Here is a 14846-nt window from a genome sequence, read left to right as displayed (position 1 = left end):
GGAGGAAACACTACAAATATACAAAAGCATTTGCTCACAAAACACACGATGACCTTAAATGAATGTCGTGTTTTTAATTCCGCTCCGGACTCGTGAATCTCAACCCAGCAGCAGCGGTAACGTTTGCACGTCCTCTCCCGTTAATGCGGCAGGTAAATAATCAACTAACAGTGCATATTATGTTAGCGCGATCTGCCTTATTACAAAACCTGCCATTACTGTGCATTTAGGTGACCATGATGAGAGAGACAGACAGAGTATGGCTGGCTCAGATGCTGGCAGTTCTCACTGCAGTCTACCGTTAGCGTCTCCTTTCAGGCCAGGATAGACGAATGTCACCGAGCAGTGACTAAGTTTGTGGTCAAAGGTTTGCACCCATTTGCCACAGCAGATGATTTTCGGTAAGTGAATGTGTTTAATTGTAGGCAGGGACATTACTGGATATTCTTGTGTAATTGCTACAGAATAATTGATGTTATACTTTGTTATTGCTACAGAAGAATATTTATTTTATTATTTTACATTTACAATTTTTTTTTCCTGGGGACCCTGTGACACCCCATTGAAGAGCCGTAGGCTGCGGATCTCTTAAGATCTCACTGTTGGGTTTGTAAGGCCATGTTACTCCTAAATTTCTATCTTGTTCAAAGAGAAGATATAAAACAAAGTTCTAAGCTATTAGACCTTAGTGTTCTCCTTTTTTAAAAAGAATCGATAAGAGAATCGATAAAGAATCGAATCGTTAAACAGAATCGAAAATGGAATCTGAATCGTGAAAATCTTATCAATACCCATCCCTACTTGTGATTACAGCTAAGGGGTTGTAAGATGAAACATGAGCAAACAGAGGAAAAACATAGTTTGCTGCAAAAGTTTATAATCATTTCTATAAATTTGGGTTTAATCATTGTTTTTGTCAGAGAGGTAGAGTTTAGTTTTGCATCATTCTCTTGTCTTCTCTTTAAATGACACCAGTAATTGTCTGGTTAAGAAAAGAAATGAAGTTATTAGTTATGTCCCAGCTCTGTGACGCCTGAATAATTATTAAGCACGTATGCATACACGGGGAAGATTACTCCTGCATTCAGAACGAATGGAACTACTTTACGAGCAGAGACTGCAGGCCCAGACTTGTAGAAACCTTCCAAAGCATTTGCCGGAGGTTTTTCTGTGAATAATGTGCCTCTGCGTGGAAGGATTAGGCACAGAGGACCCTGCCAAGCATTAGAGTGTTACAGGAGGGATCAAGAACAAATGAGTAATGAAATGACTGACTCACCATTCTGAGACATAAGACACAGCATGTGCTCTTTCGAAGCCTGCTCCTGTTAAGGGAGTTTCAGTCAGAGCATGGCATTAGAACTTCCTGACATGTTTTTAATTGTTGGTTCCTCCTCGTCATGCACATCACCCATATAAGCAATTAGGCTTCTGTCATCCGTGTCTAATAAAATGGAGATCGTGCTAGTGCAAAAATGTGGCAGCACAAGCGTCTGCGTAAACAGACACATTACTAGCAGGTTAGCCGTAATCATACGGAAAGAGAGCACGTACAAATTAAAATTTATGTTCTGTCTTTTGTAGCGAAGGATAATAGCTAATTTAACATGAGTATAAAAGCAGCTAATGAGGACAAACGCCTTATAATCACATGGCCTATGCCATTGTGGAAAATAATACACTACACCTAAACAAAGACTGGTTGTCAATATATTTATGAATTTATTCTTTTTCGTTACATTAATTTCTCCTTCTGCTCCAGATTCCGGAAAAAGAAAACTGTCAAAAAAGAACTGATTGTAATTCAAGGCCACAGAAACAAGGAACCATATCCCCACAAGCAAATACAAAACAGAGTTGGTAACAGGATTGCAACACCAAAGTGAAAGCATGTCTGCCAAGTCTACACATTCAAAGACCACGAACATCAAACGGGTTTTCCAGCCAGTCAAGGGTTTCAGTGTTCATAGAGAAAAAAAACAAACAGGACTGCTTCTAGCCAAGGAAAGATGGATATTTCCAAATGAACACTGAGTATTCTGTGTACAGATGCGATGGCGAGCTTAGAAACGAGTGCACCATCTGCATGTTACATGTGATCCATTTACAGTACAGAAATGTCTAAGCAAGACAGCATCAAAGGTTACTGAGTAGCATTTTTTTTTTTTTTTTTACCCAGGCCAAGGAGCATAACATCACAGAGTAGAAATGGTCTCTGATTTTTTTTTTTTTTTTTTTTTACCTATACTTCATATTCATCTGTGTTCAGTGCAAGACTCACTGGACTCTTTAAAGACAAAAACCTAAAATATGATTGGCTATCTGAGTGACTGCAACTGGAAATAGAAACGCGTGTTGTTTGCTTTTCCTTCAGGCCTTTATAGTGAATATATCACAGCAATAAAACACAGTAAGCCTCTGCAACGGCATCTTGCAGATTAATATAACTAGCTGAGGGGGTGCTTTGGAAATTGCTTTGACTAGAAATGTGTCAAGGCTGACAGTTTCTTTTTTTTTTTACCAGTTTGATCCCTATTAAGCACATCCCTTAGATCTAATTCAATAAATGCTAAAGGGAGTTACAATAATGGTATTCATTCCTGATCCTTTGGGATATATATCTTTAGAACTCATAAATACTTTACTTTCTTTCTTCTACACATATTTTATATATCTTCAGAGATTTTACGCTTCCATAATAATTAAGCAGATACAGTAAAGTTAGCCCTGGAAAATGCACTGAATCCCACATACAATCAGATTTTGTGAAAGTGCTAAACTGCTGTGACATCTTTGAGTTTCTAACTAAAATCCCCCGTACAACAAAAATACAATCTATCACTTGAGTAAGAAAAAAAAAACATCAGTCATCTTCTTGTTCTCCATTTTCAGCCCCTTACAATGCAGCATTTTTTTATACAGTTTTAAAGGGAAACAGCACTCAACAGTTCAGACAGGAAAACGACAACCCAAATTAGCTGTCTCCTACAACTTCAAAACTTATTAATGAGCTTCATAACATATCTGTTCCAAACCAATAAATGTACTGCCACTTCCCAAAAAAAGAAAAAAAAAATCAAGTAACCAGAGCTTTGAATTTTGCACAAAGCATTTTTTCTCACACCACGGTTGTTGGGTAGTAACATAAAATTCGTGTTGAAATTCAGTGATATTCATCAGTATGTAAGACAAGACAGGTCTAAAGTTTCAGTCGATAAAAGGAGCGCTACAAGTAACTGTAGAGGGCTGCTTAGAGGGAGAAGAACAATAAAATGAGCTCCCTTCCACCTGTTCCAATGCAACGTATTCCTCCCTCACAAACATCTGTCGCTGTAGTCGATACAATACTGTACACACACCCAAACAAATACAACTGAGGGAGAAAGCTTGAAGACAGACGGAGAGACAGCACAGTTTTTCTTCAACTTTTAACATTGTTTTCTTGCTTTTTTAGAAATTTCAGCTCAGTGCAAAAAGAAAAAGACAAAAGAACACATTACAGAACTGGCAGCTACAGTAAACAAAGACAGCTCAATATCAGCTGACCAGCAGCGGTTAACTGGCAAACCTAGTGTAACCCAGCCTCTTCATCACACTTCCACACACATCCTCTATCAGCCGAAGGTCCTTTCGAGACATTTTCTGTCTCCATATGTTAATGTTGGCTGGTGAGATGTCTCCTTCATACATTAGATTGTACAGGTTTGTAGAGGTGGTGAATATGAGTTGATTGAGGGCTGTGGGTGACACAGGCACCCCCAGAAATGTGTGTATCGTCTCTGCCGTCTCCTGGGGGAAGTTGACCACATCCTCAAACCTCACTCGGAGAAAGGACTCCTCGGGAAGGCTCTCGCTGACCCTCAGAGCGGCTGCGGTGTGTGCCAGCCACAAATGAGCCAGAATCAAAACAGGATTTGTCTCATAACGGGACAGTAGCCTCTGGATCATTTTAAACTCTGGCGCAACAGCTGAGCACCCATCCCTGACAGCATCCTCCTTGAATATCAAGGAAAGGTGCTGTGGGATGTTTTTAAGGGAGTATAGGCTGGGTTTGCTGTTATAAACCATGAGATAAATCCATGCTCTCGGGTCTCTCACCAAGTATATTGTCCTCAAGGAAAGTCCCACTACCTCCTGAATGAAAGGTAGTTTGAGTGTCCAGCTTCCACTCTGCATGTTGATTACCACCCGGGCGTTAGGGTACTCTGCAACATGCCTTCTCATTTCCCTTACATACTCTGCATCTCTGTCCAGACTAGCCCTCAGTTTGCCCTTCAGGTCAGATGCTGGTTCTCTCTTCCTGGATCTTTTCTTTCTGTCCCTGGGGACGCTGACTCTCTGGGTCTGCTTGACCCTGCTGCCCTCTACGAGCTGAATATTTTGCAAGTGCAGCTTTGTGTTATGCACTAGCGAATGCAGCCAGCCCTGGATAATCTTAAACCGTGCGTTCACGGCGTCTGACCTTGACCATTCACAGGCATCGACCAGGGTGTCAAACTCAAACTCGGTCTCAGGAATGTCCACATGCTCGGTGGGGACCCTTATATAAACAAAGTCTGAGCTATTGTAAAAAAGGTGCTTGAGTATTTCCGATCCCGATCCGGGAAGGGTCGTTATGACAACAGTGGGAAGGGGGAGTCGGTGCTGCTCGTACAATCTTATTTGTTTGTTTACTTCGCTTTTGGCACCCGCACCTTTCCATTTTACCCCACAGAGAAGCTGATCGCAGCTGTTAGAGACAAACAGCAGCTCGGCTATCCACAGAATGAGCACGGTGAGGAGTGCGTAACGCATCAGCCTGCTGAAGCAAACATAAAACTTTCTCTGCATGGTCAAAAATCCTATCGCCACACAGAGAACGACCCCCGCTATTACATTGACTGTGAAACCAAAGTCAAACAGCTGATTATCACTGCTGATTTGTTTAGGGAGGATTTGTGTCCCAAGGCCGTATCGGGTGATTTGATATCTATCCTCAACTTTACTGTGACCTCCAAATCCCAAATAACTCAACCTTGCCCCGATGTCTTTATAGTTTGTAGCAATGGACACAATCTTCTCTGTGTTATTAATGATTAAAGAAAGCCTCACTCCATTTTTGCTGTTATCTATAAATCTACAGTTGGACACTTTGACATACGGTCCGTGCAGCACGTAAGCCACTCTGCTGACCGGGCCTGTCATTTGGAAAGTAACGTTTATATACTGCGTCCACCTCTTTTTAAACTCAGCCGCCTGCTCTGCTTCCTGTAGCCGTGTTTCAGGGCTGTGGCCCTGAGTGTCAAACCAGAACATTTTATAATGAGCATCCCACACATCCATCATCGCGCCGTTATATCTGTCCATGAATCTGAAAGGAACGTATTTAAAGTCAATGTCGAGATTGTGGAAAAAAGCACTGAGTGACTTTATAGGTGAATCACCCCATTTTTCTACATGGTCAAGGACTAGCAAAGTCTGCGAGTTGAGCAGAACCAAAGCTCTGAAGACACTCTTTAGTCTCATGGCAGGTGAATAAGCCAGCGCGGCTTCCCCACTCACAAACATCGTATCCTTGTGTGACGAAGCGGCAATCACCTCACCTCTAGCGTCACCCACCCCTTCATCGGTCCAGCGCAGCCACTTAGCGCACTCCCCCAACTGACCCTCCCATGGATTGTTACACTGGCTGGTAGGAGATGGACCGAACACTAAAACATTGTTAAGGTAGCTGTACTTTGGACCATAAAGTGCTTCAGACACAAATACTTGCCCATTAGGAGCAAAAGTAAAAGAGTTCTGGTCTGGGTGCTCATGACCAGGGTTAAAGCTGTTCCAGCCATCCACCCAGGAGTAAGGCTTGTCATGGACAATGTCATAGACTGCACGGCCACCCAGGCTGCCAGACTTAAAGGAGACAAAAGTATTACTCTGGCCATTGGGAAGCCCAGCTCCGTATGTAACCACACCCCAGTTTGAGAAAATATGCATTTTAGCTTTGCCAAAATCGTGGGGAGGCTGTGGTGTGAGGTGGGAGTTGTACCAGATGTATTCTGTGTGAAGTGTAGCCCAGCGCTGGGCAGATGACTGCCCCATGGGGCCGTCCTTCGGCCGATGCTTTCTAATCTGTTGAGCCAGCCAGTTGCCCGTTCCATTCTTCATGATGAACGTGTCGAGGAAAACGAGCTGGCTCTCTGGACCATAAAACCAGTTGTAGTTTGAGTCCGCAATGCCGACTGTTCTCTGAAAGCCCGGCAACAGCGTGGCATAATAAAACCAAAAGTGGCTCCGCAGCCAGTTGTTCTGCATGTTGTCTATGTTGAAATGACGCTGAGCTAAGAAGACATACTGGGCGATAGACTTGGCTGTGTAGCTTCCGTAGGCTACTCCCTCATCCAGGGAGCCGTCAACAACGTGATTCAAAAGAAACATTGTTTTCTCCATATAGTTAACTGCCACTTGTTTCCAGATCATTGACTCTGGGTCGTCATGTGACCCCACCACTATTGCACCTGTCAGGATGGCTAATATGTTGGTGGTTTGATGATTTTGGAGATACTGTTTGCCCCATCCTCTGTACTTAGAGAGCTCATACAGCTCCACCGTCTCAGCGCGAATTTTCTTGAGGTATAAATCCTTTCTACGCTGATCCAGGTAAGAGTAAATAAAGTCATAAGCAGTAGCAAACCCAGTGAGAGAGTGCGCCATAGGCACCTCATCGTTCGGTGCACTGGTTACCTTCCAGTCTGAATATTCGGCCATCCTATCCATAAACTTGATAAGAAACTGCAGAGCAGCAGAATCCTCTGGGCACAACAGGCAGTAGAGAGCCAGGGGAGGCAGGTTGTTCCCATAAATCTCATTCCACTTGCTTGTAAACTCCTCATGCTTCACAGGGGGCAAGTAAAAGGGAACATTAGACAACATAGTGAGCACAGCAGCTCTGATGACTTTAAATATGTGACTGTGGGTGGTAGAGGACCTTTGCCTCAAGTGTAACACATCCACTTGGTTAAAATATAGGTTGGGATGGGAGTCAGCAGACTGGAGCTTCCAGTGCTCACTCGCTCTGTCTTGTGTGAGCTTGACCTGCAGCAAGTCATCTGTGAAAACGTCTCTGTCTGTGGTGTTGAAGACCCCCGAGAAAGCTGTGCCCACTGCGAACAATGGTAGTAAAAAAGCTGAATATACAACCCAGCTGCCAGCCATGTTTCCAGGTGTTTGCGAGCACATTTTACACTACCGGATTTCAAAAGTAATTAGCTGACAGTTTTCTTCAGTAAAAGTGTTGCAATGTCCCGGAAAAAATAAGTTTTCAGAGTGAAAGTCCAGATTACGTTTAAATATTAGGGATGCACAAGTCCATGGCGTTTTTATTTTAAAAGACAATATGATGCAATATCAAATTCCTGGGCATGATAGTCAAGAAGAAGGATTAAAAAAAAAAAAAAACTTTCGTGCAGAAGCAAGCACTATCCAAATCCAAGTACAACAATGTTTGCAACAGTTTGCAAAGGCAGCAAAACACATCATAAATAAATATAAATAAATCTCTGATGGTAAGAAGATCTTTCTGCTATGTTTTTGAATTAAAATACAAGAAAAAAATCCTTATGCCTGCACGGTGCCGTTCGTCTTCATAGTAATATGGGCACTCGCGACGACTGGCGTCTCCCCCTTTGCCAGTAACTCATATTGATCTCCTCCCCAAAACATTTCCTCTCGGACAAACATCAGTCAGCCCCAGTCTGTGTCCGGTCCAATCACAGCCACCCAAAGGCTCCGTGTGCAGCCCGACCGAGCCGCAACATCCACGGACATGAACCTCAGCAAACAACGCATCTCCGCTGCAAACATTGCTTGGTACCTCCGCTGCAGAGACGCCAAATCCTTAATTTTGCAAATCCTGATCGGGTAATTGATCTGTTTGCATTGTTGACAAGCAGTCCTCTCCTCTCCTCGCGCTTTATCTTCTGCTATTAGTGCGGGTGAAGTCCGAAAGGAGGAAAGTTGTCGTCACTCCTCAAGTATTCAAAGAATGAGACATTTTCCCCCGATTGTCCGCAGAAAACAGCGAATCAGCCCGCCGAATGGAAAAAAAAATCCACGTGGAAATCTGCCGTATCTGTGGGAATATTGGTGTTCCCGCTGGCGTTTGAGACGCACACAACTGAGCCTGTGTATTATGTGTGTATCCCCGGACGCGTCTCCGTTGTGTCCTCCCGACTGTTCAGCACAGTCAGTTTGATTGTTTTCCTGCACTGGATGGAAAAATTTCCACTGTACAAACTGTAGAGGGAGCCGTGACTTCAGAAGCCCGATCTCATCTCTCACAGAGTGTGGGGAGGCTTAATATTCACTCCATTATTATTTATTTTCGTATTCCTGAGTGATGTTAAGTTTCTACCTAACATTAGGGCAGCAGCAGGTGATAAAACACGTTTTAGTATCTCTTTAATGTGATCTGCACGACTCTTTTACTGTGTCATTTAATCTGGCATTTGCAAAAATAATAAAGACAGTGATATGGAAAGGAACAGTCGGCGTACAGTTTAATTCACAGCACCTCAGAGGAAAAGTTAGACAACTTGTAAAATACTTTCCGCCCCCATTTCTTTTGTAAAAGAGGATGAGAATTAACACAGATAATGAGCTCGCTTTCGTCCATTCAGTTTAAGGCTGTTGCAGCTATAATGTGTAGCCCAGAAGTGGAGGCAAGAGTCACAACTTCATCTCCATGGAGCAAAATCAGCTCTCTGCTATATTTGCTTTGTTTAATATGCAGGAAAAAACGTTTTATCAACAAAATTTTGGAAATTACAGGTTGTGTTGGTGAGGCTATTTCTTAGTATGCGTTAATATATAAATAGTGTATGTCAAAGTCACTGTTAAAGAGGTGGCAGAGGTTGTGGTGCAGGAGGATGGACAAACAGGAGAAAGTTTAGAGAATGTTTTATGAATAAAACATTAACAAAAACACTTTGCTGATGCTTTCAGGGGTGACATTTATCCCACTCATAGTCAGTGTCGATCCTTTTGTTTATTGCTGATGATTGATTTGATGCTGGGTTCCCTCCTGTCCTCCGTTCCCATCCATTATTCCAAACAACCTTATAACACTGCACAATAGCGTCATATGTAATTTACAGACACTTCAGCAGTAACAGAGAACACACTTACGTTTCAGTAAAAGAGCATTTTCACCCCCAAATGTCAAACTATGCTTTTAACATACAAATCATCATTACAGTTGACATAAAGTCACCGTGACAAGTCTTGTTTCATTCTTTTCCATTTGACATGTATGCATGTATTTGTAAAAATTCAGTGCAAGTGTATGATAAGCAAATGAAAACATCATGGAAAAACATCTCAGTAAAGGTTACATTTGAAATTTGGCTAAAATCTCCTCAATCTTCATTGCATGTCTCTGCAAAAGACTCCCCTGAGGCAACAGAAAGGCCTTCAATAGCCTCCAAAACATCTCGCCTTCAAGAAATGTGTGACATTTGCCTGCCCTAACATAACCCACCACGGTCTCATTGATCAGCTCATTCATCCCTTATTAGATTTCCGTGCAGTATTTCCATTAAACGACAGATCACTTTCCTCATAGGCAGCTTGCACGTGTGCTCTGCAGCATTGTGTCCCACAGGGACCACTGTTGCATGATGGTTTTCCTCTTTTCTTTTTTTTTCCCTCCCCACAGTTCGAAAGCTTCAGGCACAAAGTTGGCTTTATCGGCATCACCACAGGAAATACACACTTCAATCTCTCTTAGGACAAAAATCTTCTACAGAGAAAAGCTGCGCTGCAAAAAAACTGCCAAAACATAAAAACCAATGATCATTTTGAAGTCAGTCAGACTGCTTCATAACCACAAGCGCGACACTTTACGATTCAGAGATGAAATGCTGCTTATGAAAGGATTTTACCAAAGAAAAATAGTCAAAAGATTTAGCACCCTAACACAGAACCAGCTCACCCTTTTAGCTTTGCCATTTAAGCATTATACTCCACCACAGTTAATAGACTTCTAGCTTTGTTCATTGGAGGCTGTTTTTATTACAGCACAGAAAGTGTTAAAAGCATCTGTTGGCAAAAGCCGGGTGACTGGGGTTTATTTTCATAACACAGATTATTCATTCCATCAGAATGAAACCTGACTCCGGAGAGCAGAGAAGTAGCGTGCAATATCTCCACAGTTTCCCAAAATTTCACTGGTAGAAGATAAAGCCTTTTTGGCTACACCACCTTTTATATCCATGGCAACAGGCTGGAACCATTGTAGAATTCCCCAGTATTGTGGTAATACTAAAGGTCACCGGTGATGGCTCTGGAGATTTTTGTAGCTATGTATTCAGCACTGTGGCCAGAAATCTCCCCCACACTGATTAATATAGGCCTACAGATGGTTATTAATGTATGCCGTTTATTTTGTATTCATCAAGTTTATGTTGGGCTTATGGTTGTGTCTCACCTCTCTGCTGCAGAGGCGAGTCAGGCAGTGTCACGCTCTGTTTTGGAAAGGAAAAATAACACGACACAGTTGTTACTCTTAGGAGGATTGCATTTTGGCTTTATTGATAGACAAAATTGGCAGGGTTTTTTACTTTATGATCAGCACTAACTACGCTGCCTGTTATGGCGAGGCAATGATATCGTCATATAATAAACCCCAGACTGCCTATTATGTCTAACACAGCAGTCAGATCACCTGTACCATGATTTTCTCTCTGCTGCGAGGAGTGAGGAGAAATGGAAACCATAAACCTAGAATCGTAATCATTCCAGGTCTTTTTTTTTTAGTCCGAGACATACCGTAGGTCCCATAGGCACACAAAAATTGTATTAAATCTCTGAAAGATAACGGTTTCTCTTTATTTCCATTGCAGTGGCAATCTATGCTTTTGTTTTTCGCTTTCTGGCAGTCAGACAGCACCCAGATGTAAGCTCAAATATTGGCTTCAGAATATTCCAGAACACCAATGCAATGCTTAGTAGTGTGTTTTTACAGTTGCCGTATTAGCTTATAAATGCTGCAAAGACCACACAAACAAATGCAGAAATACTACAACCTGGAAAAAAAGGACAGCAGCCAATAAAGCAATCTTACAAAAACCCACCTAATCTCTTAAAGGTACCACCTTTTCTTCTTCAGCATTTAAAAGGCATTCATTTCCTTCACTGAAATCAGTCCCTTTATCTGGAATCCTTCTTCGACAAAGTATAGCTGGGTTTTAGCCGACTACAAGTGCTAACCACATCTTGCTACACTTTTGTGATGTCAAGGCCGATCTGTCTTCTTCCAGTTTTCCTCTGCAATTGCAAAATTGCTGCCTTACCTAAGTGGCGACAGAAGAACTCTGAGAGACATGATGCTTCCCTCCTCCCTCCCGCTTTTCTAATTTTCTGTATCTGCTAAAAAAGTCTTAGACTAGTTTTAGTGGTTTTTATCAATTGTATATTAAAAAGGTCCAAGTTGAATTGTAGGTCAGCCTAAGGGCATCACTACATTTCTGCTGCATTCCATCATCTGCTCACATAGAAATATCCAACAAAAGAAGCCTCTTATCAATATGTTTGACTCGTTGCTCTATCTCGCTGAGTATTGGGAGTAATCGGGGCAGTCCTTTGACACCAATTTCATGGTCGTCAGCGGTATGCGCGGTCACAGAAAGTTGAGCACTTATTGGTGATTTTTTTTTTTTTCTTTTACTTAATACTAACAAAAATGGGACCAAACAGACACTTTTTTGTAGTGTGCAGTGGACCCTTCTGGTGTATGCCTACCCAAACTTTCACTTCACCATTAATTGTCCATCTGTTTAACCTCCCATGTTTCTCAGCAGAGTACTTTTGACTAATCTGAGCTTCATTCGGTTGCCTCCATATGCATTATGTCCTGTCTTCACTGGAAAATCACTCTTCCAAATGGGCTCTGTGCCAGGGGAATGGTTTATTTTCTTGTTTCGTACAACCACCATTCTTTGAAGATATACTCCAAAACAAACTGGAATAACTTCTAATCACCACAAGGCCGCCTGTGGATTCTTCTCCGCCTGACTTGTATTGGGGAGAACGAATGCAGCTGGGCATCCTAATTAGAGGACGCCTCAGTGAGATGAAATGATTGAATGATGTCAACCACAGTAAACTAACACTCTAATCACTCTCATCCACAGCTGCTTGGGACCGAGGTTGAGCAAGAGGTCCTCAAGTTGTTGCTCAGCATGAGTTTCTTTACAGCGTCAGATCAGAAGGGATGAATAGTAGATAGCCAAGTTTGCGTCAAACGTGGCTCCTGAATGCACTGTTGATTGACAAGTGGCAACTAGTGTCTCCATGCCTACTGTGACTCTCCTGCTGTTTATGCTGTCTGTTTGAAGCTTTGCAAATCTTGGCTTTGCTTAAGCTGAACAAACCTCCAGCCATACATATTGAAAGGAGTGGTGTCTGCTGACAGGCAGTGCCCTTATTAAAAATATGTCATGCTGGGAGCAAAGGGAGGTGCAAACCAGGATCTTGAAAGACTTCCTTATTTCTCTCCCTGCAGAGAATTTCAATTTCCCCCAAGAGTCTCAGATAGCTCAGCATGCCTGTGTCCTGCATCCTGTCCTGTGGGTAGAGGCAGAAGGAAAACTCCAACTGTTTGAGTTTCAAAGATGGCCTCAGTACTTTCTATCAAGTTGTCTGTCAATCACAATAGTCTTCCTCTAAATAAACTATAGAGCTTCTGCATTCTGTGGGTTCTTCTAGAGTCATTTTTAGTCTCAGCTAGAGAATAGGAACCAAACATGATGAATCAATCAGGTCATCCAACATAAATCACAAACTATATTGCTTGTCCGTGCTTCCTAAATGGGTACAGTAGAGTTTATATATCTGCAATCAGAAATAAAAACACATTTTATTATGTGCCAATATTGTTCCAATCATCTGATTATTGTCAGTGGGAATTTCATCAACGTTGACAAAAACATTTGTGTGGTTTATGAGAGGAAATTAGAATTTGGTGGTCAAAAAGTAATGCTCTGCTCCAATGCCAGTTATTCAAAGCCATAATTAAGGGGGGAAACGTAGATTGTGCCCTTTTTTCACACATGGTTAGATACAGAAATGGTGGATTAGTGGATACCTATAAAAATCTTTACTGCTATAAATATTACAGTTACAAGCCTGCTGTTTAGATTTCAAACACATGATGGAGTTTGGGTTGAAGCCTAATCCTTTTCAACATCAAGGGTTCCTTGTTGTCATGGTTACAATACTAAATACACAGTTAAGGTTCAGGAAAAGTATTTTTTTTTCTTTCAGAAAGTTGATTGTCAGTTGAAAATGGTTTGAATCTGAAAATGAAAAAGTGATGTCCCGCATTAAAGTCTGTTTTGTTTTTTGTCTTGTTTTATACTCATCCGTCCACCCTACGCTCTTTGTGCTGTGTAATAACAGAGCCTCATCTCGATAGCGTTATTATTTAAATGTCAATATAACAGATTTGAGAACTGAAATGATAGATGCTGTTGTTCTTTGGGAAAGACAGAAGGGTTTTCATTATTTTAAAGAGCATGCACATGGACAAAAACAGAAACTATTTTTCTGATGTGCTCTTTTTTTTTTTTAACAATGTTCATGAAGCTGTAAAACCAATTTACCTGGATTTTACCTGTGCAAATATGAGGTAAAGAGCGGCGCTGCTAGCAATTCTAGGGTTTTAAGTGCCTCGTAGATGTTATTTTGCTGCTAATAACACTTTAAGATTTTAATGAATATTGCTCTTTCAGATACATTTGCATACTGTGCATTACATTGTTTTCTCAACTGGTTTTGCTGCACTGTTACCTTTTACTGGGGTTTGCATCTGTCTGATGGCCTTAATACCTGCTGCTTAGTGTGGAAAGACATCTGTTGTAGTTTCTGTTTGCGGATATTGTTTAATCATTCCCTACGCCCTTTTCAATTTGCACATCAGTTGTGTCACTTCTGTTTGCACATGTTTTTCAGTTGTCTCAGGTATTGGTTTTTTTTCTTCGCACTTTGCACATCCTTTGTGATATGTGCACTTCCGTGGCATCCATCAACTGAAAGCAACACGATTTAGCAGCTCACATTCACTAGTGAGAAAATCCGACAGATGCAAATGCCAAGTACACACTTATGCTTACAGATGTTGTGCAGTGAGCATACATCAGCACATGCATAGTTGACATAAAGTACACCCGTGTTTGGCTCGACTGCTTTGACCTGTATTGTGAAGAAAGATCCAACTCAAAGAACATACATTTATACACCAATGGTTGTGATATTAAAATTGATATTCTGTCTTTAAACTTGCAAAATTTATTAGTCTTTACAGTCATCTTAAAATTCAGAAGTGGTTAATTTAAATTAGATGAAATTGGAAAATGTGTGGAAACAATAGATTAGCCCATTGATCAGAAATTGGAACAATTTTTCAACACCAGCACAGTTCTTTGTGTAACGGTCACACAAAAAAATGTTGGTCAAGACACCAAAATTACTGTGACCATGTGTTTTGGGAATGGTTGCTTCAAACACAGGGAGCAGGTCTGCAATCACTCAGCTGCTGTCTTCAAAGCGCCTATAGTGCATCATGATGGCACTTAAAGAGCAATAAAGCAGAATCAGTCTGCTTTCAGTTTGTAATTGAATGGCATCAAGTGGACGATTACATGTGATCTGTTTATGATGATAAGTGTGATAACTCAGCCAAAATAGGAAATCTGTTGCCGTCATTTGGACATATGTTGCCATCTACATACACAGAAATTCACATTAACAACTTACTTTGAGAATCCAAAAAAATGTCATAGATTTGAAACAGAGATTCAATCCAGTTCCCTGTG

At 41.5% G+C, this 14846-nt stretch overlaps 1 protein-coding gene across 1 annotated transcript in view; it reads right to left on the bottom strand.

The window, feature by feature from the left end:
* Positions 1-14846, bottom strand: part of dselb (dermatan sulfate epimerase like b) — a 35277-nt gene extending 20431 nt beyond the window's left edge. Inside the window, exon 1 of the mRNA XM_085173075.1 lies at positions 1-14846. This exon is cut by the window's left edge and continues 20431 nt beyond it. Within this exon, the coding sequence (XP_085029201.1) occupies positions 3556-7212 (3657 nt within the window). The 5' untranslated portion in view covers positions 7213-14846 and the 3' untranslated portion in view covers positions 1-3555.

Source organism: Neolamprologus multifasciatus, chromosome 9, assembly GCF_963576455.1.
Source record: "Neolamprologus multifasciatus chromosome 9, fNeoMul1.2, whole genome shotgun sequence".
Classification (NCBI taxonomy): Eukaryota; Metazoa; Chordata; class Actinopteri; order Cichliformes; family Cichlidae; genus Neolamprologus; species Neolamprologus multifasciatus.
The sequence above is the reverse complement of the archived record's forward strand: the minus strand, read 5'-3'. Positions and strand labels throughout refer to the sequence as shown.